The 27,266-nt window shown below is 56.4% G+C and overlaps 3 protein-coding genes across 3 annotated transcripts; 1 reads left to right on the top strand and 2 right to left on the bottom strand.

Annotated features, from left to right (window-relative positions):
• The first annotated feature begins 1,287 nt into the window (after nt 1-1,287).
• Sytl1 (synaptotagmin like 1) lies at nt 1,288-9,694 on the top strand. Its single transcript, XM_047557120.1, has 15 exons — nt 1,288-1,416; nt 3,396-3,619; nt 4,590-4,738; nt 4,962-5,034; nt 5,112-5,157; nt 5,774-5,846; nt 6,102-6,214; nt 6,369-6,482; nt 6,709-6,875; nt 7,182-7,278; nt 7,576-7,734; nt 8,037-8,115; nt 8,212-8,311; nt 9,077-9,282; nt 9,490-9,694. Exons 2-15 carry the CDS (start codon nt 3,486-3,488, stop codon nt 9,627-9,629), a joined length of 1,650 nt encoding a protein of 549 aa, XP_047413076.1. The 5' UTR covers nt 1,288-1,416; nt 3,396-3,485; the 3' UTR covers nt 9,630-9,694.
• Nucleotides 9,695-9,884: 190 nt separating this feature from the next.
• Nucleotides 9,885-21,323, bottom strand: Map3k6 (mitogen-activated protein kinase kinase kinase 6). The gene is made up of 29 exons (XM_047522872.1): nt 20,585-21,323; nt 19,188-19,327; nt 19,077-19,100; nt 18,624-18,814; nt 18,354-18,522; nt 17,891-17,997; nt 17,297-17,467; nt 17,095-17,207; nt 16,539-16,698; nt 16,168-16,330; nt 15,984-16,091; nt 15,814-15,863; nt 15,642-15,737; nt 15,397-15,484; nt 15,183-15,316; nt 14,686-14,813; nt 14,343-14,479; nt 13,888-13,993; nt 13,186-13,343; nt 12,891-13,083; nt 12,668-12,806; nt 12,203-12,362; nt 11,899-12,075; nt 11,521-11,626; nt 11,075-11,246; nt 10,880-10,992; nt 10,719-10,792; nt 10,377-10,453; nt 9,885-10,183 (listed from the first exon to the last, which is right to left on the bottom strand). Exons 1-29 carry the CDS (start codon nt 20,925-20,927, stop codon nt 10,093-10,095), a joined length of 3,888 nt encoding a protein of 1,295 aa, XP_047378828.1. The 5' UTR covers nt 20,928-21,323; the 3' UTR covers nt 9,885-10,092.
• A 1,328-nt stretch (nt 21,324-22,651) lies between these two features.
• On the bottom strand, nt 22,652-26,991 carry Fcn3 (ficolin 3). Its single transcript, XM_047526671.1, is given in 9 exon segments — nt 22,652-22,713; nt 22,716-22,791; nt 22,794-22,858; nt 23,775-23,846; nt 23,952-24,081; nt 25,647-25,761; nt 25,929-25,985; nt 26,596-26,677; nt 26,943-26,991. Coding segments are annotated over 9 exon segments (708 nt in total).
• Nucleotides 26,992-27,266: the final 275 nt, after the last annotated feature.

Raw genomic sequence — 27,266 nt, 5'->3', positions numbered from 1 at the left:
CTTGGAAGGCAGGGAGACTTCGGTGAGCGAAAGTGCCAAGGATCCTGGACTGGTTTGGAGATTTGTGATTGGCTACTGTTAACCTGTCAAACCTGAGGAATGACAAAAGTATGTGGAAAGGACTTCTGACAACTGGACAATAAAGGAGTGGAAAGCCAGTGCGGCAGCATGGAGACCAGAGGAGGAGGCTTCCAGAAAAGGCTGAGCGGGGGCCAGGGGCTGTGGGTCAGTAGTAGAGCCCTTGCCTAGCAGGCACTGGGTTGGACCCTCAGCACCATGTAAAAATAAATAAAGGCGGTGTGTCCATCTACAACTATACATGTGTGTATATGTATATATTGTGAATACATATTTTATATATATATATATATATATATATATATATATACACATATATATATATATATAAAGAAAAGGCTGAGCAGGGGCTGAGACCAGGAGGGCACACTGAGACTAGCCAGGAGGGGACAGTGCCTGGAGTGAAGGGGGCAGCCTCTGGTGACACAGGAGACTGAGACCCAGGCTGGTAGTAGCCACTTACAGGAATGGGAACTTGGAAGGGGGCTTCAGATGGGGAGGTCAAGCCGGGCATGGTGGTGCACACCTGTAATCCCAGGAGGCTGAAGCAGGAGGATGGTGAGTTCAAAGTCAGTCTCGACAATTTAGTAAGACCCTATCGGAAAATAACTGGTTAAGGGCCCCTGGGCTCAATCAAAAAAAAAAAAAAAAAAGCAGATGGAGAGGTCACAGGCACCCAACTGTGTTGAAGAGGGGACACCTGGCGCCTACTACATGGCTGTCTGTACCAGACCCTTTAATTTCTCTTATAGTAGGTTCCTTGCATTCTGCTATCTAGTTTGCATAAGAGGAAATTGCAGCTCAGAGAGGTTAAGAGACCTGCTGAAGGTCACACAGTAGTAGAACAGGGACTCCAGCTAAGGGTTGTCTAACTGCAAAGTCTGCAATCCTTCCATTACCTCTGATTCTTAGAAAGGTGGCTAACATTGCTTTCAAAGTAATTTCCTATCAACTCCTCCATGGGCAGGGTGGGGCTGTTACCCATTAGTCAGACAGGTCAGTCAAGTCTCTCAGAGACCAGGGCCTCCTAGAGTTACAGGGTGAGTCTACCATGGAACTGGGGCTAAGTCCCAGGCCTGACAGGCCCACCAAACCGGCTCTGGGTTCTCTAAACTCGTGGCAGGCACACCCCCGGAGCCAGCGATCCAGGCCCTGTTTTGCACCAGGCCCTGCTGAGGTGTCTCCTCCTCCTCCCCCACCCCCCTGGGTTGGGGCAGCTGCTGGGCAGGGCAAGTCAGCCTTAGTCCCTGCACTGCTCTTGTCTTGGTCCCTGAAACTCTGCTGCCAGGGAAGCCAGAGTCACCTAGGAAGGTGTCCTCCTGTGTTGGACCCCTACAGGTAACACACCTCGGTGCTGGAGCCCTGCCAGTATCCTGAGGGGCAGGCACTGCCACCTGGTATCCTGGGCACCCTCTAGCACCTTGGGACCTTGAGGGTGGGGGAGGCAGGAGCAAGTCTGGGCCAGGCAGATGGACCAATGGGTCTGTTCTGAAGCCTTGAAACAGCAGGAAGGACCACATACTTGATCTGACTCTGGAAGGAGAGGGGACTTCAGGAAGGGGGACACTGAGCTTGGATGCCCATGGCCCAGTCCAGCAGACCTACAGGCCAAGGGCAGATTCAGTTCTGCCAAATGTCCCCCACCTCCACACTCAGACACATACCTGGTGGCCCTGGGCCACCAGAGTACACACAACACAGCCTGGTCTTGAAGACAGCATAGGAGGAAATGCAGCGTGCACACGCCCACACAGCACTGTCACCCAGAAAGTCACTGAACACACCAAACAATCTGGTCAGCCATGTGGTATCACACGGCTACAGGACACACAGACATGCACATAGACCCCACAGCACACAGACTTGGCCACCAGGCAAGACAGGCACAGCAGCACAACGTAACACAGAGCTGGAAGGGCTCGTGAGCCACAGCCAGCAGCTGGGCTATGCAGAAGTTCAGGAAAACTCACTATCAAGCTCACAGGCGTTCACACAGGACACAGATATGCAGAAGCCCCAGGCTCCCCAGGTGGGCATGTGGGGGTGCAGTGGAGAGCGTTGCTCCACTTGGACAGACTCACTGGGAGGGAACAGGGTGCAGGAGGTGTCAAGCACAAGCCAGGACCTGCCTCCAAGCCGCCCTCTTCAGATCGCAGCCTCACCTGAGTTCTGGCATGGAAGGGGCGGGGAGGAGGGAGAGGCCGCCCAGTGGGTTCAGGCCATGACCACGATTGAGTCCTGAGCCCCTGCCATGTACACATGCCCCTCTCAGCTGGGCCTTGTTTTCCTTCCGGAGTCACAGTAGTGCCAGGACATGAGCTGCTTTGCCAGCCTAGGCCTCTGGCCAGGTCCTGGGGTGGGAGTTGGGGGAGCCATGCGGCCAGAGCAGAGGGGCCCAGGGACTGTGGACAAGGGGGTGGGGCTGGCAGCAGGGGCATCCCAGGGATGACGGCCTCATAGGGAGTGGGTGCTGCGGCTACCTCAGGGGGAGGAAGTTAGGGGTGTAGGCTGGGGAGGAGGTTGCCTCAGACAGGAAGGCCAAATGGGACAGGGCAGGGTGGAGGTGAAGGGTGGAGAAGCAGACCCAGGTCGGGAGGTTCCCCAGGCAGGGGGATAAGCGGGTGTGTGTGCATGCATCTGTGTGTGTGTGTGTGTGTGTGTGTGTGTGTGTGTGCATTCCTAAGTGTGCGGGTATATTTTTGCATTTAATTAAGAAACACTTATCAGCTGCCTGTTGTGTACAAAGTACTGGCTCTGAGGGGCATTATCTGTCCTAGTTAGACGGGTAATGTGTGCGGACAAAAGTCCATGGGATTTTGTGTACATCCAGGGTCATGTACTTGTTCCCAGACTCATTCTTGTGCAGGTGAACCTACCTGGGGGGGACCCTGTCCCCATTCATGTGCCCATGCTGTGTGCAGGTTTAGGACTGTGTGGCACAGCTCTCAGGCACAGGTCTGTGTCCAACAAGTCCCTTCACAGGGGAACAGGTGTGTGTGTGCCTGTCTTTATCAGCTATCAACGTGCATGTGTGACTGAGGGTGTCTGTGCCCACCAGGATCTCTGTGTGTGCTGTTTGTGTGGGTGTGTGAGATCTCTGTGGCTCTCTACCTCTGGAAGTGGGCACAGGTGTCTCCACACACTCCTTGAGTGCGTGTGTTTTCATGGCCATGAACACACCTCACCTCGCCTCGACCCCAGCCTTCCTGGGGCTGCACACACTGCCTGGGCACATGCTTACAGAGAAAAGGGTGGTCAGCTCCAGGCTGCGCTGTGTGTTTGGGAAGAGGTGGTTCTGATCCTTGATCTGCCCCTAGGAAGCCACGTGAGCCCAGCTGGGGTGCAGCCCCAGTCAGTGCCCAGTGGGCCACCCTACTCAGGAGAGGTTTTGGGTTCTACCTCGCTCCATGGCTCATGGACCAGAGCCTGAAGCCGAGGGACTTTTGGACCTCAGCTTCCTGACGGAGGAGGAGCAGGAGACCATTGCTGATGTCCTCAAACGAGATGCCCGCCTGCGCCAGCTGGAGGAAGGGCGGGTCAGGTGAGGCAGGACAGCCGCCAGCCAGCAGGAAGGGGCCTCAGGCACCCCACGGCTCCTACAGCCCCCACGCTGCTTCCTACCAACATGCTGCTGTCAGATGTCTAAGTGCCTCTTTGTCTCACCTTTGGTTCTCTCTACCCTTGGCCAGCTCAGAACCCATCACCTCTCCCAGAGTAGCTGTACCAGCCTCCTTCACCAGCCTCCCTGCCTCCAGGAGTGCCCTCTCCAGCCACCCGCCTGCGGCAGCTGGCCCTCCCATCCTTAATATCCTCTTGGAAATGCCCCTGGCCCCTAACATTTGTGTCAAATACCATCTCCTAAGTGTAGACCATGAGGCCTCCCCAACTGATCCCTGCCAGCCTCCCCCAGCCCATCTTTCCCCATAAGCTCCACAAATACACAGTACCCACTACAGAAGCACAGATGTTCCCCAGGTCCTGAACACACCCTGCTTTTCCAAGTCTAGGCTGTGCGTCTTCTTCAGAAGAGCACGGTGGCATGGGAGTGACAAGCAGTGTCTGAGGACAGACACTTCCTAGCTATGTGAACTTGGGCAATTTACCTGACCCCGAGCACCACTCTTCCCATCTGTAAAATGGGGCTATGGAGTCTTCTCTTAGAAAAATTATGCAAGTATGGTCCCCAGTAGTCACTTACTATCCCTTTCTACCCAGAGAATTCCAGTTTGTCCTTTAAGAAGGAATTCAAATGTCACCTCCTCTGGGAAACCCTCCTGAGAGAGCTGGTCACAGGGAGAGGCAGTCTTTCTGACATTCGTCACTGTACCTTCTTCGCAGTATTGTACTTGTCTAGTCTGGATTTGGTTTCCCCAGAGGCCTGAGCTCCTCCCGAGCAGGAGCCAAGTCTGATTCGCTGTTGAGTCCCTGGTCCCTGGTACAGAGCGGTAGAGTGGAAGGCAGGAAGGTCAGCTGGGTGAGTGGTGGTATCCAAGCCCTCCCCTCCCCTCCAGCAAACTCCGGGCCTCGCTGGCAGACCCTGGGCAGCTGAAGATCCTGACAGGTGACTGGTTCCAGGAAGCACGCTCCCAGCGGCACCACCATGCCCACTTTGGCTCTGACCTTGTCCGAGCCTCTATTCGCAGGAAGAAGAGCTTCAGGGGTGAGAGGGGATCTGGCACAGGGAGGGCAAGCCTCGTGCGGTCCAGGGTGTGGACTGAGAGGGACCCTGGGCTCCAGTCCAGACTTCCCCTAATACTGTGTGTCTTTGGGTGGACACTGTCCTTCCATGGGCTATGGGAGGTGGGTGGGCATCTCAGAGGGTCTCTCTGTGGGTCACAGACTTTATGAGAATGGAGCTCACAGAACTTCTCACCTGGGCCCAGGAGACCAGGCTCTGGGCAGTGATAGGGAGCCTGAGGCTGCTGGGAAAGAGACCGAAGAGGAGCCAGAACCCAGGTGAGGAGGTGTCACAGAAAGGGAGGTGCCTGGCAGTGGCCCAGTCCCTTCTGAAAACCACCTCTCCTTCCTCCCAGGCTCCCCATAGAAGAGGTCCCTCAAGAGAGGCGCAGTGAGACGCAGGTGAGCATGGAATGACCAAGCTAATAGTGAGTGTTCGGGGCCTGAGAGGGGAGGCCCCCTACTCAGGAGACCCTGGACACACTCCTTCCCTGCTCTGGGCTCAGCATCTTCCTTGGTCAAATGGTATGGACCAGTTATTAGCAATGGACGGAACAGCCAGGCCCAGTGGCACACACCTGTAATATTAGTGACACAGGAAGCTGAGGCAGAGGATTGCAAGTTTGAGGCCCTAAGCAAATTAGTGAGACCCTATCTCAAAATTAATAAAGAACTGGGGACTTAGCTCAGAGGTGAAGCACCTATGGGTTCAATCCCCAGTACCAAAAAGAAAGAAAGGTAGGTAGGTGTGGGACAGAGTGAGTCCAGGGACTTAGACACTACTGCCACCACCACCAGAATCTGCAAGTCAGGCAGACCCATGGGGGCGCAGGGCCGGGATGTGAGGGTGTGAGTACCGGCCTGACTGGTCCCGCAGCGGGTTGCCAGCCCTGCCTTGAGGGCTGCCCAAGGTCTGGAGCTGGGGTAGCCAGGCTGAAGTCTCTGATCTTTGACCCCAGTATGACCTTTGGCGCCGTCTTTAGTCCTCACTGTGACCTCCACCGCTTGCTTTCTTCAGGGACCTGATCTCCCTTCGCCATATGCACCCGCAAAGGCGTCGGATGATCAGGAGGAGGCCCAGGCCCAGGAGGGTGAGTGGGAGCCTGTGTTGGGGAGAACAGAACTCATGGGATTCAGAGGCGCTCTTAGTGACCCCAATTACCAGGTTCACCTTTCACCCCCCGCCCCGTCCCCCACTGCGCTGAGACCCGCGTGACCTCCTTGGGCGACCCCTGGGTAGCGCGGGGGCCCGAATCTGCAGGTCACCGGGGCTGTGAAGCAGTCCCTCCAGATTCGCTGAGGGCGGGCAAGAGAGGGGCTCGCTCAGCAGCTGGTGCTCACCCCAGCCCCTGGCCGAGGGGGCGTGCAGGTGGACGCCGAGCAAACCGGCCTGGAGCCCGAGCCCCAGCCCGAGCCCTCGCCGCGGGCGGAGAAGGAGCCGCGGCCCCCGCCAGCTCAGGTAGGCGGGAGCGGCTCGCGGCTGCTCTCAAGACCCGGAGCGGACTCCGGGCTGGCAGTGCTCCGGCCCGGGGCTGCGCGCCGTCGGCCACCGCGCCCGGTCAAGGGAGGGGCGGGGAAGACGGGGGCGCCCGGGTCACTTGCCCCCTCTCCAGACCGAGCCGGCCTCCGAGGTCCTGCAGAACGGGGAGGAGGCCCCGGGGCGCGGCCCCTCACTCGACCGCATGCTCAGCAGCAGTTCCTCGGTGTCCAGCCTCAGCTCCTCCACGGTGAGGGGGCGCCGGGTGCCTCTCCCCCACTCATACCCCGACGCGTAGCCCTGCCGGCCCTCCCTCACCCCGGGACCTGACGCCCCAGGCCGCAGGCAAGCCACCTCCAAGCGCCTTTCCCCTCTTCCCTCGCTTCCCGCTCATGCCCCGAGAGTGAACCCTCCGCGCTGCCCCAGCCCCGACGTGGGCCGGGCACCCAGACCCTGACACTCGCCCCCGCCCGCAGCTGAGCAGCAGCCAGATGAGCCTGTCGGGGGAGGTGGAGGCGGGCGTGGTGCAGGTGCGCGGCTCCGTGCACTTCGCGCTGCGCTTCGAACCTGGTGCCTCTGAGCTGCGCGTGCACGTGATCCAATGTCAGGGCCTGGCAGCCGCCCGGCGCGGCCGCTCGGACCCGTGAGTGACGGGCCGCCCCAGGTGGGGACTGGGGCGGCGGGGTGCCCCGGGTAGGACCGGTGTGCCAAGGGACTGCTTTCAAAGCTCAGCCCACCATCAACTGTCCTTGGCCTCAGTTTGCTCATCTTCAAAATGGGAACGACAGTTATGGGAAGGCGTAAGGATTGAGATGATTTCTAAAAGTTAGCAAGAGGCCAGGCACACAGGATGCTGTGTCTCGGGTGATGGCTGGGGAAGCCGCCAAGGCAAGCTAGAAGGCTCTGGAGGGCTCTTACTTACTTCAGGCTCTGACCTCCCTTGCCCCAGCTACGTCAAAAGCTACCTTCTCCCAGATAAGCAGAGCAAGCGCAAGACGGCGGTGAAGAAAAGGAATCTGAATCCGGTCTTCAACGAGATTCTCCAGGTGAGATTGCCACGAGGGTACCATTAATGAACAGGGTGCCCCACCCTGCGGGCAGGGGCTGCCAGTTTCCACCTTGTGGTCTCTCCGCTCCTCCATTCTGCGGGAGGAACGGCAGGGAAAACGCATTCCCCTGCGTGTCAGTTTGCAGTGGACCCAGCGATAGTCCAGACCCCCACTAATGCCCTCAGGGCTCCCCAGAACTCCATCCTGTAAGGAGCATGGGAGATCCATGCTCAACACTCCCGCAGCACCGATGCCAGCTGTGGTGCTCCACTAAAGCGCACCTCCTGTCCCCAGTACTCTGTCCCGCAGGCCGAGCTCTCGGACCGCGTCCTGAGCCTGTCGGTGTGGCACCGTGAAAGCCTGGGTCGCAACATCTTTCTAGGCGAAGTCGAAGTGCCCTTGGACACGTGGAACTGGGACTCTGAGCCTACCTGGCTCCCCCTGCAACCCCGGGTAAGCCAGGCCTGCGTGGGGAGACCCTTGGCATAGACCTCCCGCGGTTACCCCAAGTCTTTCCCCCAGTCCCTCAGTCCCGGCCCTCAACAAAGCCTCCCTTCCGCCTGGCACCCTAAGCGCCCCAGGCACGGCTGGCGGACCACGCCCCTTCGCAGGGGGGTGCTTTTCTCCCGCCCCTCGTAGAAGCCCCGCCCCCATCGCCTGGCCCGGGTTCACACACTCCCGGTGTCTGGAGACCTCACCCCTCGTCTCTTTCCCCTGGCCCCGCCCCGCGCCGCCCTCTAATACCCCTCTTGCAGGTGCCACGCTCTCCCGACGAGCTTCCCAGCCGCGGGCTGCTCTCCCTATCCCTCAAGTACGTCCCTGCCGGCTCCGAGGGTGAGTGATCGCCCCAAGAGGCCAAGCTGGACTGGCCCCGGGAGGCGGGGGATCCCTGAGCCTTGAGGAGGTGGCCTGAGCCGAGCCTCTCCGCAGGCGCCGGACTGCCTCAGAGCGGGGAGCTGCACTTCTGGGTGAAGGAAGCTCAGGGCCTCGTGCCGCTGCGCTCAGGATCCCCGGACACGTACATTCAATGGTGAGCGGCACGGCGACTTGGACTTCGCTGCTGCACTTTGACTGAACCTCCCACCAGCCTCTACCTTCAATCCGTGATCATTAGCCTCGGTTGTGACCACCGAGCAGGGGTGAAGGGGACGACTGAGGCAAAGGCCAGGAAAGTTTGAAGATGCCTGAGGAACTGCATTTCAGGGTGACTGTTGCCTATAGGGCTGACTGGGGAGCCAAGCCGAGGCTACTGAGGCACCTCCATAGAGGACCTGGAAGGCTCGCTGTGGGGCTTGGTCCTGAAGTGTAGTTCAGTGGTTTTCAAAGCACTCTGGGGGATCTCTAGGGGCCTTCTAGGTGCCTGCTGTCCCACCTTCAGAGAGTGAAATGGAGGTATCAGATTCTGGGTCTCCAACTCATTCTGTTTTTCTTTTCATTTGTTACACTTCCAAGCAATAGTTCATTTTTCAGAAAAGGCTCTAAGGTTTTGAAAAATTTCAAACTAATTTGGTGGGGGTGGGAGTGGGGTCGACAGGGAGCTAGTGAAGGTCACTGAGCCAAGGAGTAGCAGAATTGCATTTCAGAGACCTCTCAAGGATCCTGTGAATAGGAGTTAGAAATTTAAAGGCAGAGACCTGGTGCAAAGGCCCCAGGCAGTGCAGCCTGGAAGGCAGGTCTCAAGCAGGAGCCAGGGTACATGCACGAATTTGAAGGAGAATAGGTAGGATTCCATGATCGGCTGCTGTTAAGAAGTGTGAGGGGCTGGTCACCTGATGCCAGCCCATCTCCCCCACAGCTCAGTGCTGCCCGATGATAGCCGGGCCAGCCGCCAACGTACAAGGGTGGTTCGGCACAGCCTCAGCCCAGTGTTCAACCACACCATGGTTTATGATGGCTTCGGGCCTGCTGACCTGCGCCAGGCCTGCGCTGAGCTTTCCCTCTGGGACCACGGGACCCTGACTAATCGCCAGCTGGGGGGTACACGCCTCAGCCTGGGTACTGGTAAGTAGAGCAGGGCCCTGAGGGGAGCCAGGTTGGAGGCAGGGGCTCAGTGCTTGGCCTTGCGCACTTCCCTGCCCTTCCCCGAGCTCAATCCCCTGAGAACTGGGGATGACTAGGTACATTACACAATTTGGGACAAGGGAAGTGTTTCTTGAGACCTGAGATGGCTAAGGTGACCATGCCCTTCACTTGCCTGGGCACATCCAGGCAGCAGCTATGGGCTCCAGGTACCCTGGATGGATTCCACGGCCGAGGAGAAGCAGCTGTGGCAGACACTCCTGGAGCGGCCGTGTGAGTGGGTGGATGGCCTTCTACCCCTCAGAACCAACCTGGTCCCCCGGGCATAGCCCCACCAAATCCCTCTCTCTGGACTCCCCTCTCAGAGCCCACCTTGGCTAAAGTCAATAAAGTCTGTCCTAAGGACAATCAGGGCTGATGTCTGCTGGTGAGGGATGGTCACAGTGATAAGGTGTTAACAGAAAAGAACTGAAAAGTGAAAGGGGTGAGATTAAGGAACCTCAGATTCAACACAAAGACCTCAAGGGGCTGCTCCCAGGACACCCCCACCTCACACCTCCAAAGTCACCAAGACAAGGGGATGAAAGTGTTCTGTTTAATAGTCTTTGGTTGTGCTTGTGCTTGGGGGCCTCTGCAGTTGGCTCCCCCCACCAGCGCTAGGCCTGGGCGCTACCCTGGCCCCACCTGCCTGGCCTTCTGCTATTGCCCCTGGTCCTGTGCAGGTATGTCAGAGGCTGCTGCTCATGTCTTCTCTGTCCATCTGTCCCTGGGTCTGTTCTGCCTCTGATGTCCTCATTCAGCTTCCCGGGGTCCAGGGGTAACTGGTGTAGATCCTGCTCGCTGTGCCAAGATGGCTCTCCAGATTCGGCATACCATCCCTCCCCTGGGGGCAGCAGACTCAATGTGGCTCAGTCAGAAGGTCCCAGCTCTCACTGGTACCCACTGTCTGCCCAATGCCCCTTCTGTCCCCAAGGGTCCCTGGAATCCCTGTGATTTCCAAGGAGGAACTTAGGGAGGACTGGGTCTGGTCAGCATAAGGCATGTGTGTTGTTCACCCCTGAGGGCCCAGAATGTACCTGATGCGGGTATAGAGGAGGTCATCTCGAGTGGCACAGGTGAGCAGGGCACGGAGGGTGAAGCTATGGTTCAGCAGCTGGTTGTGGACAAAGACCCACAAAAATACAGAGAGATAAAACTACAGAAAGATATGTCCAGAGACCCAGTTACTAGCTTTGTTCTATCAAAATGCTAAGGTGGATCGCACCCAATTCTGGGCCTCATTTCCCGAATCATATATACGATGGAAGGAATTCACTCACTTCTAGGCTTAGAAGAGGGAAAAGTGAGAAAAGCTAAAAGATGGACTGAGACGGACTACTGGTTGTGGGGGTCAGGGATAATTAGCATGTTCCCCTCACCGTTTGGATGGTGCCTGAATCCACATTTAGTTCCTGTAACCACTGCACCAGGCCCTGGTCTGTTGGGAGAGCATCTGTCAAGAAGTCAGGTGATGTGATGAGCCTCCTGCTAAAGACTGCCTCACACCCACCAGCAGTGACCTCCAGCCAGGTCCACTCACCTGAGGGCTCGGAGACCAGGGCATAGGTCCTGGCCTCTGCATTCACTCGATGTAGAGCCTGGTATACCAGGGCCTGGCACTCCCGTTCCTTCTCTGCCAGGACCTCCCGAAGTCTGTGGAGGACAGAAGAGTAGAATGGAATGGCAAGTGGGTTGAAGCTGGCACAGATCCTATGTGCCATTCCAAAGGCCTTACCTGTCGGTCTCTGCCTGCAAGAGGCCCAGCTGCACTATCAGAGGAGGGGGGCTTTGCTGTCCTTCTGCCAGGAGGGGACTCCGCAAGACAGGAGACTCTTGTTGCTTCTGCTGAGACTCCCCTTCTTTACTCAGTTCCTCTGATCTCGATAAGACTTCCTTCTTCTCCACCTCTGCAATCAGAGTCGGGTGAGCTCAAGCAGTAGAAAGTCCCCCGTTCAGGACCCCCAGGTCCTGAGGGCAGGGGAGTTAAGAGCGAGTACCGGGCTCTGGATAGTGACCAGGTGAGGCCAGTCTGGGAGATGCCCACTTAGTCACTTCCCTATGGGTTCCTTTCCACCTTTCCACCTCCCTAAGCCTGGGCCCTACCAGCCTCATTTTGTTTTTGCCCCACCCCTGAGGGTCACACCCTCCCCCGCAGGCTGGGAGGCTCCAGCCCGCTCCTACCCGGGTCCAGCACCGCCAAGGCTGCCCGCACAGCGCGGCTGAGCAGGGAGTCCAGCACGAACATCCAATGTGGGCGGATCTGGCGCCTGCGGAGGATCTGCTTCACCTGGAGAGGGAGGGAGGACGCGCCTGAGACAGTGGATCCTCAAATAGAGCTGGGGCTTGAGTTGGAAAGGCCTAGAAGTCTTTTGCCAGAGGCAAGCGAGGTGGGCGGGCTTGATGTCAAGGGAGGAGGGGTTGGTGAGCAGGACTGGGCAGATAGATGGCCGCCTCCACGGAGGTGACTTAGAATCCTGGAACAAGTTCTTGCCAATTACCTATCGCAGGGAGCTCACTACCTATTATTGGGCAGCCCTAACTGCAAGAAAGCCCTCTCACCGCGTCTGGGAAGGCGAAGAGCGGTCCGTTCAGAAGTGTAGATCCAAGGCCCTGGGCCCGCAGCAGCGCTTGCAGCGCCCGCAACTCCTGGGCCAGCTGCCGGCGATTGGGACTATGGATGTGTGCCCCCAGGCAGCGGAGCAGATGTTCCACATGATTCCTGCTCAGACGCGAACCCTGAGAGGGAGCAAGGAGTCGGCCCGCCGGTCCCACTCCAGCTAAAGAGATGCTGGGGGTGAGGCAGAAGCCAGCAGCAGTCCTGTCCATGCACCACCACCAGGGGTCGCTGGGGCGGGCCGCCCACCTGTTCCTGCTCCAGGCACAGATTCTCCGCGAGCACCAGCAGCTCCTGCTCCAACACCGCGGCCAGCATGGCCCGGCGCTTGCTCTCCTGATGCAGCAGGCTCAGCCCCGAACTCTCTTCTGGGGAAGTGGGTTCCTCGACCCCGGGCTCCTCCGGCACCCTGGGCGCAATGGAGAGCCGCTGATGGAGGGTGGACACCACCATCCAGCCTCCAGGTTTGAATCCTGGCTCTTTACTTTTATGCCTACCTCTCAGGGAGAGATAGCAAGAGATAAACCCGGAGCTGGGGAGGGAGTGCGGGAAACACAGGTTTAACATCTGGGAGGGCACTGACAGGCCCCAGATGCCATGCGAGTGGCAGGGTGCTCAGGCTCCCAGGGAGGGCTTTTTCTGGAGGGAACAGAATGACAAAACCAGGTGAAGGAAATCGGGACCCACTCTAGGACCAGGACCATAGGTTCTTACCGGAGCTGGCTGGTGTCTCCATAACTGAGGCAGCGCTTCGGGGGACTGGGTGGGTGCTGAGAGGGTGCCTGAGGCCGAGGGAATGTCTGGGACTGAGTGGTGGGGTCAGCTGAAGGAGCGGGACTGGCTGCAGGGGCATCTGAGGGAGGGACAAGCTGTCAGCCCTCACACCTTCACAGCTCCAGGCCCCTCCAGGACCTCACTCCCTTGACACCCACAACACCTGAGGGCCGAGGAGCATGACGAGGGGAGGCAGGGCTGCGGCTCCTCTTCCCAGGCTGCAGGAAGGGGTCCCCCAGCAGTGCTTGGGCACTGGCTCGGAGCTGGGGGTCTGGCTCAAAAGTTCGGAGGAGGAAAGCTTGGGCCTCAGCTGACAGAGAACTGGGCATTGGCGGATGTACCTTGTACATGCCCACCTAGCAGTGGTTAGACAGAGAGGGCAAACAAGAGTCAAGGTTAGAGGTGTTCAAGGCCCAGTTTCACCCAAACTCCATGGCCAGGTCTCAAAGGGGACTCACCTGAAACATGGCAGCCTGTGGGCTCCCTAACTCATGGAAGGGTGGGCGACCTGTGGCCATCTCAATTACAGTACAGCCCAATGACCAGATGTCAGCTGCCTTCCCATATCCTCGTGGGCCCTGGTCAATGATTTCTGGGGCCATATACTGCAGGGTTCCTAGGATGAGAGTATGAACACCAATGTTCATCTAAGCTTTATCATGGGGATGGGGGACCTCCAGCATCCTCTGGCCACCTGCACCCAGGCTGAACCTATCCTCCAAAATAGTTCCCATCACCTACCTTGATCATCAAACATCTATCCTGAGTTTCATCAACCAACCTATCACCTACCAAAGCTTCCATCATTCACACAAGGCTTCATCAGTCTTAGACCTCATCACCCACAGGAGAGTTCCATCTTGCATCCCATCCCCCCTGAATACTAAATACTACTAAATACTAAATTCTACTAAATACTTTGGCCCCCAAAACCCATGTTGGCCTGCACTGATACTCCAGGACTCCACTTTAAGTGCTAAACTAAATTTCATCAGTTATCCAAGCTCCGATTCTGGATTCTGTCACCTTACCACTGACCCAATACCTGTCCTGAATTCCATCCCCCATTAGAACTCTAACTCCATGCCCAGGAGAAACCCTGTTCCCTAGAAGGCTCTAAGAGTTCTGCATCTCAGCTCACCACCCCACACCCCTGTTACCTGTGAAGGTCTCAGTGCAGGGTGTGATGCCCGCCAGTCGTTTGGAGGTACCAAAGTCAGAAATTTTGAGTAGACCACTGAAGGTGTTGATGAGCACATTGTCCCCCTGATTGGTGTAGACATTGTGCTTAGTGCCTACCTGGGCTGGGCTCTGACACAACTGGATCTCCATCCTAGGACTCACATTTCCTGGGGATACCATCCTGGCCGAAGGATCTATCAACCTCTTCCCACTGCCAGACCATTTATATGCCCCTCTGGGAGCTAGCCCCTGGTTTGTCTTCAGATTTGAACATCTCTCAGATCTGGAGATCTGAGGTTCTTCTTTCTTTAAGGAACCTCCATGATTAATTCCACCCTTTGCAAATGTTCTGCCCACTTTAAATCTAAACCCCCAGGCTCTGGGACCATGTCTTCCAATCCCAATAAGCCAAGTGGGCAGCCACAGGGCTGACCTTGATGTCCCGGTGCACAATACGGTTGTCGTGCAGATAGCTGAGTCCCTGCAAGATCTGGCGGGTGTAGAAACTGATAGTACTCTCGTTGTCCTTCAAGGGTCCCCACACTGACCTCAGCAAGGAGGAGAGGCTGCCTGGGCAAATGATCCGATAGCCAACATGGTTACCCACATCTCTCTGCTCAAGGCCCAAACTCCATCACCCCATGCCACTCCATCAGTTAATTCTTGGCGATACTACCCACACACGCTAGGGTTCATTTGCCCCTAGGGTTCTCCACCCCTGCCTTTCTCCATTCCCATAACCCAAGTTTCACTTTCATCCCACGCAGGGCAGGTACCTCCAGGCACTTCCTCCATGAAGATTTTGAGGTAGCCGCCCTGGCTGGCTGAGCCCAGATAGCGCACGATGTTCTTGTGGCGCAGGCGTTTGTGAAGAGCGATTTCCTCATGCAGAGGCTGAGAGAACCTGGGGGAGGCAGAGGAGAGAGGAATGGGATAGATTTAGGCAGAGACCTCACTACCGCGCATCAGCCGGGCCACGCCCCCAGGGTTAGCCCCTCCCACAAGCCCCTCTCCAACTCCCCGGCCTTATCGCCCTGCGCACAGGCCTCCGCAGAACTCGTCCCTCCGCACCCACCCTGCAGTACGCCAGGCCCCAGTCCACAGCCCGCACTTCCCGGGCTTATGGGGCATTCGGCGCCGACCACTGGGTGTCTGCTTTTCCTCCCATACAGCCCCGCCCGCAGGAGCCTCTCAACTGGTGGGCCCGCCCACTCGGCCTGCCCACCGCTGCCCTAGCCATTCCGTAGCTGGACCCCAGGCCGCACCACTGTACCTGCTGTCCCGCTCCGGGATCTCCTTGATGGCGATGCGTACCTTCGTGTGCCGATCGCGGCCTGCGTACACTACGCCATAAGTGCCTTTGCCCAGCACTAGCCGTTCGCCTGTCTCCGTGTATTCATAATCAAACTGCAGAGTGCGGGGTGACCGGGGTTCACTAGGGCCTGCGGCCCTTGGCCCTCCTCAGGTTCCCAGTCCCCCGTTCTCACCTCCAGCACCTCCCCCACACCCACTGCCTCTTCCGCAAGTGCCGTGGAATCTGGATTAGTCACCAAGGACTGGATCAGGCCGCAGAACCTGAGGGCGGGAAGGTCAGACTGCCGGGAGGGGCATCTGGAACCGAAATAGTCCCCTCCACTACAGGGAGCTCCTGGGGGACATCGTCCCCTCCTTTCCCTCACTCCCTCGGGCATTCCCGTCCCAGAATACCCCGACCCTGAGAGGCTGAGCGCACCACTGGCAGTGCCCTACGCTGGGGAAGCACAACTGGACGTCCTGAGCCGGAGGAAGAGCATAGAGGAAGCAGCAGCGCTCGTCCCGCTTGGAGGCGCTGGGAAAGGACAGAGAGGCCTGTGAGCGCCCGGCTGCCGGAACGCCAGAGCCAGCCCGAAGCGCCGGCTTCTCACCTGACTCCGCAGATGGAGGCCACTGGGAAGATCCAGCTGGAGGGACTGTCCTGAAAGAAGAAAGAGGGGTTTAATGGGAGGTGCTGGGTCAGGAGAGGGGGTCTGGAAACGGGAGAAGGGCGAGGAGAAAGGTACTAGCGATGAGAAAGGAGCCTCAAATGCGAGTTCACCTGGGTCTCGGGCTCCAGCAGGCTTAGGGTCACTGCCCTCACTGGGTCCATGCCCTGAAACTCGAGTCTTGCCGGCAGCAGTACTTTGTTCATCTCCAGGACCAGCACCTGTGGGTAGTGGAATCGAGGGGTCCCATCAGAAGGAGTTGGATCCTCTCCAGTTCCCCATTCCCAAAGGCCTCACCAAACACTGGTCCCCCTGGGGAGGGGCTGTCTTGAATGACTGGCAGGACTGAAGCAAGAAGTGGAGCCAGAAGTGAGCACGACACAGGGGCCCTCCAGAGGGCTCTGGTGTGGGTCTGAAGTGCTGGTAGAGCAGGAAGGTTTCCATCACTGACACCAGGTACCTGCAGGTACAGCCTTGTCCTCAGTTTGGCCCAGGCACCACCAGCACCACCAGTAAGAGGAAAGTGACTTGAATGTACCCACAACGTGAGCACTAGGTACCAATGTCACTGGCCTGAAAGTGTCTGGGGTCATATTTTGGGACTCAGGCTTTAGTGCCAATGGACATGGGTGCAGGAACAGCTCAGGAATGCAGAAGGGGCCACCTACCATATGGGGGCATTGAGCTTATACAGCTGTTCTGCAGCCAGCACCACCTGGATGGGGTCATTGGTTAGGATCTGGGCTCCCAGGTAGAAACCTACATCCCAGTAATATTGCATCTTCTCCACGCAGCCTTTTCGGGCCAGCAGGCAGCCCAGCTTCATGCCTGGAGGAAAGGGGCATAGGCTCCAATAAGTGTGGGTAAGACCCAAGTGTGGGCCACACCATTCATAGGGGCATGTGTGTAGCCAAATTCATAGGAATAGGTAAAATAGTAGGTGTGGCAAGATCTCAGGTGGGAGTTGGAACCAGGACAGGTAAGGGTTTGGACACAAGTCAATGTGGAATTCAGTGTGTAATAAACACAAACATGAACCTGGGAACTGTTGTAGGCTCAAGGACTCCTGAGGGCCCAGGGCAGGTTTGAGGATGTGGTTAAGGGCAGAACAGTCCAGAAAGGTATTAACTCAGGCCTGGCTTCTGCCCAGGATTCTCTCCCTGCCCTCTCCCCACGTTCTTCTGGGCACATTTGCAGAGATGGTGGACCGGGGTAAAGCCTCACCTATCAGCTGGAGTTCCTCAGAGTCCTCAAAGTGCTGCCCAGCAGCAATGAGGAGCACAGCAGCATTGATGCCAGAGTGCAGGCTGGGCTCCACATCAAAGGCCTTGCGATACCTGGCAGACCACAGGGCTGGACAGATGCCCAGAACACTGCCCTTCACCCCGCAAGCCCAGTTCTCTGTCCACTCTCTTGTGCCCCTTACCAGTGATAGGCCCGCTCCCGGTGCCCAGCATCCTGGAAGCCAGAGCTGAAGAACATGTCCTTGTAGATACGGCCACACATGCAGTACAGATCGGGTGCCACAGAGCCTTCACACTGTACCAGTGGCAGCAGCACATCCAGAGCTTTCTTCCTGTCCCCAGGCCTGTTCCTCCTAAGGGTAGAGGAAGATGATCTGAGGATCTGTCTGATGACCCTGATGCACTCTGTCCAGGGATCCCTAGATCCTGAACAGCAGGGACCCTTCCAGCAACCTGACAACAGAAGACCACCAAATGGCACTGACCCTGGTCAGCACTGATCTCTCGAGGAGTAGTGACCCCAGATGGAAGTGATTCTTAGATGTAACGGCTCTAAGGAGCAGTGACTTTGGATAACTATAACCACACCAAAGATAGAACCACCTCCCCTGCTCCCACCAGGTAGCAGCAACTAGAACAACCCTCTTGACATCAGTACCCTGGTCAGCAAATGCCCTGAAGACCAGTGATCCCAGACAGCAATGATCTCATAAAGCAGAGATTCAGCCACGGAAACCTCCATGTGGCTCTGACCCAAGTCTTGCCCCACCACTCACCGGTTGAGGGCAAATGTGTAGTGGAAGCAGACATTGTGTTGCTCAGCCACATCACAGGTGGGCAAGGCCTGCAGTGTCTCTACCAGCTCAATGATGGCTGAGTAGTCCTGTGTGAGGAAACAGTAAGCATCAGCATTATGAGACCCCAGGCCCTGAGGAAAACCCTGAGCAAGGACCCTGTCCTACACCTGACAGCCCAACCACTCAGGTCCCGTGGGTGTGCAGATTGGACCTCAAGTGGAAAGTCCACTGTGTGCCCCATGCTGGGTGTCCCCAAACTTACAACTGCCCTGAGAGGCAGTGATATCATCAATATCTGTTACAAATGAGAAAACTGAGGCTCAGAGAGGTTAGCTAGTTTGCTTAAAGCCACCAGTGAACAAGAGGCACAGACAGAAGCTGAACTCGGGTTTGTCTGACAACAAATGCCCATCAGCTGGCTGCCCCTCAGAACACCACACACCTGCACATCGCGGTAGGAAAGCAGCAGGTTCATGATGATGTCGGGGCTCAGCAGCTCCACACTGTCCAGCCTCCGCTGCAGACGAGCCAGTTCTTGCCTCAGCTGCTGCCCACTGAACCTCTCCCGAGCCTGCCGGATATCCTGCCGAATGGTCTCCCGGAAATAGCCACTGATGCCCAGACCAGGGGAGGGAGGGAGAAAGAATGGTGGGCCTGTCCCTCAGCCCCAGCCCCAGCCTCTTTTTGGTGCCCTCCAAACAGGCCCCATTACCAAGAGTCTGTAGGAGTGGCCTCCAGCAGGCGAGCAAGCCGGCATACCAGGGGAGTGAGCAGGGCCTCAGTGCCCACCCCTGCCTGAACCAACCCATCAGCCAGGCCCCTCAGAAGGCCTGCATCACCACAGAGCACCCGACCAGTGGCCGTCACCACGTAGGGGATCAGTGTGTAGCTCCCAGCACAATCCTGGTGGGAAGGAGACAAATCAGTGGAGGTCAGAGGTAAGTACAGAGTTACAGAGAGACAGGGAGGGATCAAAGGTCAGTACCAGTGATGATTGGAATAGCAGGAAAGGGACACACTTCATGAAAGGAGGCTATAGGGAACAGAGGGTCGCATGGACACCAGAGGGTTTTAGGGAGGTCAGAGGTTACTGAGGAGGTCAGGAAGACCAGTGGGGCATCAGAGGTCAAAGGGTACACTGGAGGAAAGAGTGGGTTCTTCTCACCGAATTCTTCTGGAAAATATCCTCCTGCAGGAGGCAGACAGTCAAATATTAGTATTCTAGGAAGACCTCACCACAACCCTGCACCTGCCCCACTGGCCACGGGTCACCTACTCTCAGGGCCTGCAGGTCAGGGAGTTCAGCCTGGGAGCAGAGGAGCACGTTGTTGGTCATGCTGAAGCTCTCACGTACACCAAGGTGATAGAACAGGGAGGGCTGTGCCAGGGAATTGCTCACTTCCAGCACCACCACGTCTGTGGGCACAGAGGTGCAGGCTCTGAGCCCCGAAGCCCAGCTTGGTGGGGAAGTAGCCTGGGGATGCACTCCAGCTGCGCCTGCCTTGCTAAGGGACCCCAGCCAGGTTCAGTTCTGCTCTGGGCCTGATTTTGCGACCTCCCCACTACATACACAGCACTGATACCTGAGGTGCTTCTGAAGGCTCACTGGGCACGACACTCACCCCACTGCTCAGAGCCTGTAATCACTGTGCCCAGAGAAGGGGGCCAGGCTGTACTCCACCTGAGAGCCTGTTCCAGGCTGTGTGGGAAGCAGGAGTTGTACAAACACAGAAGTCCCATCCCTGGGTCCTCAGCCTAGCCTCTTGAATGCGGCGGGCAACATCGGCGTAAGTAGACAAAGCTGTGCCTGTATGTGTGTATGTGTAGCTTACTGTGTCTTTGAATGACAAGTTTGCAGGGGCCCCTCTGAGTCAACATGGATGCGATTTGTGAGTCTATCCATGACTGTGTGTCTTTGTGTCTCCAAGGTAGGTCAGTCGTCGTTTTTAGGTTACAATTTCTCTTAACCTTTTTTGTTATTTGGGCTGCAATTTCATGGACGTCCAGGAAGCACGGTTCCCGGATTCCTGGATGAACACATAAGGATAGGAGACCCGGCATCCGGGTAGGCGGGAGAATAGCCGCCTTCTGGCCCCGCCCCAGGTCGTCCGTGTCCCTCCCATTCTCTTTTAGCTGCGAGGTCTTAAAGGTAAGCCTCCTCGCCCAGAATCCAGTCTCGTTGGGACCTTTCGCTTTCCTTTCCTCCTCCTTAGCCCAATCTTTGGAAGCAGTAATGCTAGTACCTCTAAATTGCGGCCCCGTAGGAGGAGCCCTAGTCCAAGCTCCCCTCCCAGGATTCGCCCTGAAGAGCAGGGCGCTCCAACATCCTGAAGCTAGTCTCCAGCCGCCCACGCGCCGCGGAACCACAGCCCTGCCCCTGAGCCACGCCCAGCCTCTAAGCCCCGCCCCGCTCGCTAGGCCCGGCCCCTACTGAAGGGTTCTTAAGCGCCAACCCCAAGCCGGGAGCAGGGGCTGGATCTCTAAATCCAATCCCGAGCTCGCCCACGCTCCAGAGCCTCTAAATTCTACAACGTTCATAGCCGCGCCTCAAATCCTTTAGGTTTAGTGCCCCGACGTCCCTAGACCCCGCACCCATCTCAGCCCCGCCCTGTTGTCGCCGTCTCCGCCCCTTTCCCCGCCCAATAGCCCAAGCCCCGCCCGCCTCGCGCTCACCCGCGTTGTAGAAGGAGTCCAGGGCGGCGGTGTCGCCCAGAGCCAGGGTCTCAAAGGGCAGGCTGCGCAGCTGCGGCGGTGGCCGTGGCCCCGGGAGTTGCGCGCAAGCCTCGCGCAGGCAGCAGAGGGGCAGTGGCTCTGTCTGGGTTCCCTCCCCAGGCTCCACCCCGGGCCGCGGCTCCCGGGTCAGCACGTAGACCACGCTGAGCGGCCGGCTCCGAGCGCAGCTCCGGCCCGGTGGGGCAGCGAGCGGTCGGCCCCGGCTCAGCGCTTCCGCCAGAGGGTCCTGCCAGCAACTGCCCGCTCGCTCCAAGGTCCCGGACCCAGTGCACTGCCCCGCCATGCGGGGGTACTCAAGCGTGGGGCGCCGGGTTCTAGGACCCTGGGCAGGACAGGAGCCTGGGGCGGTGGATCCAGGGATCTCGGGACTGGGAATCCAGTCGAGATCCAAATTTCCTACGGGATCTGAAGATCCGGAGACCAGTCGGACCTTCTGTTCCGGAAATCTGGAGTCCAGGGAGAAATCTGAGCTCAGACTTGCAAGGTCCTGAGGGTCTGAAATCCGGGATTGGGTTCCGAGAATCTGGGGAACTCGTTGATCCGCAACTCAGAGCCACAGGGGGATCCCGGGAATCAGGCTGGCAGTGTCTGCCACTCAGACTTCTCAGGGGAGCGCCGGCCGTCACTCTGTCCTGCCTTCACATGTAGGCCGGGCCCAGCCCTTTCCCAACAAACCGGTAAAGCTCCACCCTCGGCCCTGAGGCAGCACCGCTTCCCAGCCGCTGGGGACGCGGCCTCTCCCTTCCCTCCTCTCCCGCCAGAACCTCTGACACTGGCCGCTTCCGGAACAGCTTGTGCCCTAGTGCACGCCAACCTCTGTGGACTGCTAACTGCAGGCACCCTGTACCCAGACCAGGGCTAGAGAACAGGCAAGGTTTGCAGGCCCTGCCCTGCAGAGGTCTGCTGAATTCATGGTTCTCAAGTCATCAGGGTGTGCAAAACACGAGGAATAGTGGATGTGCAGAATCCTTCAGTTCTGGAGTGGGGCTTGATGTCTGAGCTCTTGTCTGGGTGCTGGTTTGCCCAGGACTTCATCAGCTATGGAGCCCTATTGATCTTTGAATTCTATCCAGAGGATGACAGTGAGGCCTGAAAAGCACCTTCGACTGTAAACATTTCTCTACCCATCCTTTGAAGAGAATCCTAGAAACCTCAGCCCTTTGAGTTCTAACAGTGTCCCAACCTCAGATCCCTAAGAAGCTCCTTCTAGTGTGAATCAGTGACTGAGACAATAAGCTGGTATAAACCTCAGTGAACCTTGAAATCAGCAACTGAGGACTTAGGGAGGTGGAATAACTTGTCCAAGATCAGTCAGCTATATAATAGAACAGAATGCAAGCCCAGGACTGTCCAACTCCTAACTACTTGTTTCTGCCACTAATTGATATGCTGTGACTTTGGGCAAATAAACTGCTCAAAAAGTGCTAGCTCAGTGGCTGTTGTTTCATTGCACTGTTTCCTCATGGGAAAAATGTACCTTCTTTGATTTGACCCTGGATGCAAACCAGCTCCGGGTTAGGCAAGGAGCAGCAGAGGGCGAGGACTTGACCCATAATACAGACTGGGTTGGAAAACACAATTTACAAGGGACAAGCATGAGCAACAGAGAAGGTGAGAAACCATTCATTTGCTGGACCCAGAGGGCCCAGAATTGTTGGGCAGATTCTTGAATCTCTTCCAGTCCCTCTGCTAGATGTCCCCCTGTTCTTGTTTTGCACACCTCCAAAGACAGAAGCCTCTTCACCTTGGGAGGATTCCATTCCATTCCCTGATTGGAAAGAAATCTACCCCTGGACCTGAAACTTATGTCCCTGCTCTGCCCTCTTTCCCTAGTAACTGAAAGAATCCTGAAAGCCTGAAAGGGTTAACATGGTTTATTTTTAAATGTGGACAGGGAAGGAGAGGCCTTTGCAGTGGGGAGGTGGTTGAGAGTCCGGAAGCTGTTCAGGAGAGATAAGGGTACTGCAGGGTATCCTAGCGAAGCTCAGCCAAATCCTGACCCTAACCCTAACCCTGGCTTGAGGCCCAGTTGATGCCATACTTGGGGGCAGACACTGCATAGTGACTTTGAGATTGGATTGATAACAGGATTCATACCACCAGGCATCATGGACAACCTCTGCATAGTTACTCCCAATTGAGTCGTGGGGTCGGTGTCACAGGTGGTAAAGAGCTTCCTGCTGTGGAGGCTCAAGGAGTCCCTTCCTGCAGTCCCTCTTGGAGGGCACCTTGGGGACCTACACCATGCCTGGCACCCTTAGGAATACCACCTCAAGCAACTGTAAGGTGGATGTTATCAGCCCCATAAGTCGTTAGCAGAATTAAGGGGCCAGGTTGTTTGCCCACGGTCACTCTGTTAATCCAGCAGCAGTGGAACCTGAACTCATGATTGCATGGTTCCAAAGTCACCAACTCTTCCCCCTGCCTTGTCCCCTCCAGAATCCCTAGTTTCCCTCTGTCCTTTGTCTTCTCTTAGCTCCTATCTACAGCCCAAGCATCTGTTCCAGGGAGAGCTGGGAGGAACTTCTTGTGCCTGGACAGGAAAGGGGGCTCCCCTGAGGCACCTCCCATCACCACTTCCCCCTTTCAAATCTCTCCCCAACAGTCACTGTTTCTCTGAAAGAAGACTTCCCTAGTTCCTTTCCCAGAGCAGAGAAGGCTCACCCTCCTGGAGTGTTACCCACAGCCCTGCCCTGTCTCCTGGTCCACTCCCACCCCGCCCCGCATCACCATGTGGGAGATTGAATTCAGGGCCTCGCACACGCTAGGCAAGGGCTCCCCGCCTGAGCTACAGGCCCAGCTCCTCACCACCCCTTCTATAGGAAACCGAGGCTCTGACGCAGAAGGTCGCATGTAAGTGGCGGATCTGAACTCACTCTCAGGTCTTTTGCCTCCAGAGCCCTAACTCTCTCCCTCCTGCACCATCCTGTCTCAGGGTTACCATTTCTTGGATGAGAAATCTGAGACCCACAGAGGGGAGGAAATTACCCTGGAGGCAGAGGCCATGCTCTGAAAGAAGCCAGCCTCCGCCCTTTCCTTCTTCAGAGCCCCACCTTAGACTCACTCACCTGCAGTGCCTCCGAGAACTTGCCCAGCACCAGCTAGCTGGTAGTGGTCTGCCTCCCAAGACAGAAAGTCACATAGTAGGTGAAGGCACGGTTGCCATCAAAGTCTTCCAGCTCTATGGGAAGCTCCCCGGTTCCTGGGAGGTAGGGGAAGCTGGAATGGAGGATGCTCAGATTCTCAGGTGTAGACTTGGGATGGAAGACCAAACCCTTAGGGACCTTTGACCTTACTGGGAACTAACCCTGAAGGGTGAGCTGGTGTAAGTTCTCATTCCCCAACCAGAACTCAGACTCCTGGCTCCCAAAACCTGCTTTGTACCATGACCCTGAGCAGAAGAAATCCACAGAACCATCCTGTCGCCTTTGGAACACCTGGGGAGGCAGAGAAGGCTGGCATACCAGCTACTACTCCAGCCTGTACAAGGGGTGCTGGGGAGCAAGGGTAAGTGCTGACTGAGGTCAGGTGAAGAGGAGGGTGAGCTGATATTTCTCTTCTCTTTGGATTGGGGCATAGTGGATAAAACAATTCCTTCAAGGAAGCTTTGCCTGTAAATACATTGATAAACTTGATTTACTTATTAACTTTTACTAACACTCAAATGCATGCCAAAACCTTGCAAGCCCTGGGAGAGACCGAAATGATAGAAATACTGTTCCTGCCCTCAGGAGACTGTTAGTCTCGTTAGGAGTCAGACTTGCAATAACCTGCTTTCCTTTACTATGATAAAAACCAAGATATTTAAAGTAGAGATCTTCCCCTCAGTCCAGCCTGGACTTCTGGCCTTACCCTGATTTTCCCCACCTCCTCCTCCAGGCCAAGCACTTTTTTTTTTTTTTTTTTGGTACAAGGATTGAACTCAGGGGCACTTAACCACTAAGCCACATCCCCAGCCTTTTTTTATATTTTATTTAGAGACAGGGTCTGGTTGAGTTGCTTAGGGCCTCGCTAAGTTGCTGAGGCTGGCTTTGAACTCGTGCTCCTCCTGCCTCAACTTCCTGGGAAGCTGGAATTACAGGCGTGTACCAGCAAGAATGGCCCAAGCACTTTTAAAAATTACTATTATTTTTCATTTTGAGACAGTGTCTCACTAAGTTGCCCAGGTTGGCCTCGAGCAATCCTCCTGCCTCAGCCACCCGAGTAACTGGGATTATAGGTGTGTGCCACCACACCTGGCTCATCTGCCACCCTTGTTCCTTACTTCAATGCATCTTCCAAGACGTAGCCCAAGACTTTTTTTTTATGGTACCGGAACTGAACCCCAGGGCACTTAACCACTGAGCCACATCCCCAGCCCTTTTATTTTTTATTTTAAGACAGGGTCTCTATAAGTTGCTTACCACCTCACAAACGTGCTGAGGATGGCTTTGAACTGCAGTCCTGCCTCAGTTTCCCAAGTCGCTGGAACTAAGTGTGCACCACCACACCTGGCCAAGTTATCTTTCTAAAACACAAGTCTGACCTGGCTCTTCTGCTTAAATCTCTTCCATGTCTCCCTATGGCCCCCCACAACTCCTTAGTCAGTAATTTAATGTCTTCCCTGAACTGACCTTTGCAGAGTTCCTCCATGCATGTTTGACCACACCTGAAGACCACAGCTGACCACCCACGTCTACTCTTAGCTCACTCCCTTGGTGCCCCTAAACCCTTTAGTACTCTCCTGCTGCCATAAATTTTTCTGAACCTCTACCTAGAAAGTCCTTCTGCATCTCATCTTTCTAGAAAACTTCTACACAGCCTTCAAGGTCCTTTCAAATGGCACCTCCTCTCTGAAGCCTTCTCAGACTTCTTGAGGCCCTGTGGGGAACTCAGCTGCCATCTGTCAGTGAATTCCTCTAACCTTGCTCCAGTGGGCTCTGGCTCCCCCTAGGGGTCATGGGGGAGAAGCGCTCACTGGGTCAGGTGTTCCAGCCCCTTTTCTCATCAGTCAGCCACCTACTGCTGAGTTCATGTCACCAAAGAGCAGGAGAGCCCTGCCCTCTGGTAGGCACAGATGGTACCAGCCATTCAAGGTGGCGCCCCAGCTCAGCAGCTCCTGGTGGCTCCTGGAACCCAAGAAAGAGGAGATGGACAGAGGGGGGGTCCCCCAAGTTATACCCCAAGCCCCTCTACCCAGGCACTGGAACAAGTGGGGACTCCAAGAAGCCTTCTTGGCTCCTGAAGGGGTCTGATTTACATGCCCGATTTCAAGTTCCCAGCTCCCACAAAGGCAGCCCCACCCTCCTGGTACCAGAGCAGGTTCACTGGATCTCCTGTCCCAGAGGAGTACCCATGAGGTCTGAGCACCCATGAGAGAGTGACCATAACCAGTAGTGAGGTGAGGGCCCAGGCCCTTCTCCTAATTCTCCCCAACCCTCCCAACCTCTCATCCCTCATGGGCAGGCAGTCATAGCCGATCGCTGAGCAGCAGGTATCCAGAAACACCCACCCTCAAGTGTGGGGACACAGCAAAGAAAGCAGGGAGGCCCTGGCCCCACACACTCCCGAGGATCACCCTTGAGGCCCATCTTGCTGAGGTCCAGGCTGCCCTGAGATCCTAGAGGCAGAGATACCCTGAGTCCTGCTCATGTCAGGATGAAAAAGAAACAAGATTTGGAGCTTGAAGTTCCAATCCCCTTTTCACCCTTTATTGGCTCAGTGAGTGGGGACTAACAACTTATCCTCTCTTTTTGAGTCTCATTTGCCTCCTCAGTCAATTGAGGACAATACCACCAACCTGGAAGATCTTGGGATGCTGTGCACCTGCCCATCAGGAGCCTGGGACAGAGGAGTTTCCTGTCCCTTGGCATGGCTCCTCAGCACAAACTGCAATGGCTGCATCCTCACACCCTTTCCAGCAGGCCACCAGGTTAACCAAAGGGCCCTGTCAGCTCCCCAGCATGCCTCACCTTGGGGACCTGAGTTCCCTTCTCCCCAGGATTTTCTGGGGCTCCAGAACAACAACTTTGCTGGCTTCCAGTCTCCTGGGTTCTGCAGGGAGACACAGGGTCAGTGGGCACAGGTTGGACGTGTTTCTCGCAGAGCCCTCTGCAGCTCTCGTCGCACTTCCAGGTTCTAGCATCCCAAGGAGGTGAGGGCTTTGCACTGTTTCTATCCAATTTGCATAAAGATGCGTGCAGAGCCCAGATTGTCAAACTCTCACCCTGCTTGTTGGGGCAGGCAGGAAATAAGAGGTGAGTTGACAGAGAGCGCATGCTAAACCCCTATCTGGACAGTTGGGGTCCTCAAACAGGACCCCCAAATAGGAGGAGCAACAAGGAGAGTGAGGTCCACAGTAGGCCCATCTTGCTGAGACCAACAGAGAAAGGATGTCAGCTTATAAGAAACTGGGCTGATGGGAGAATATAAAGGAAGACTTCCTCCCACTGTCCCCCAGGGACACTCCACCCAGGCTGATCCTACAGGGGTCATTTCTTCTCCTAGCCCTAGAGAGAATGGGTAGCATCCCTGCCCTGTCCAGCCAGAATGGAGTCCAACTTCTGATCCTGACTTCCAGGACTCCCCAGTCATCTCTCCAGATCTCTACTCACGTGGATTTTCTCAGCTTTAAACCTTAGCT

The sequence above is a fragment of the Sciurus carolinensis genome, chromosome 1 (assembly GCF_902686445.1).
Source record: "Sciurus carolinensis chromosome 1, mSciCar1.2, whole genome shotgun sequence".
In the NCBI taxonomy this organism is placed as follows: Eukaryota; Metazoa; Chordata; class Mammalia; order Rodentia; family Sciuridae; genus Sciurus; species Sciurus carolinensis.
The sequence above is the reverse complement of the archived record's forward strand: the minus strand, read 5'-3'. Positions and strand labels throughout refer to the sequence as shown.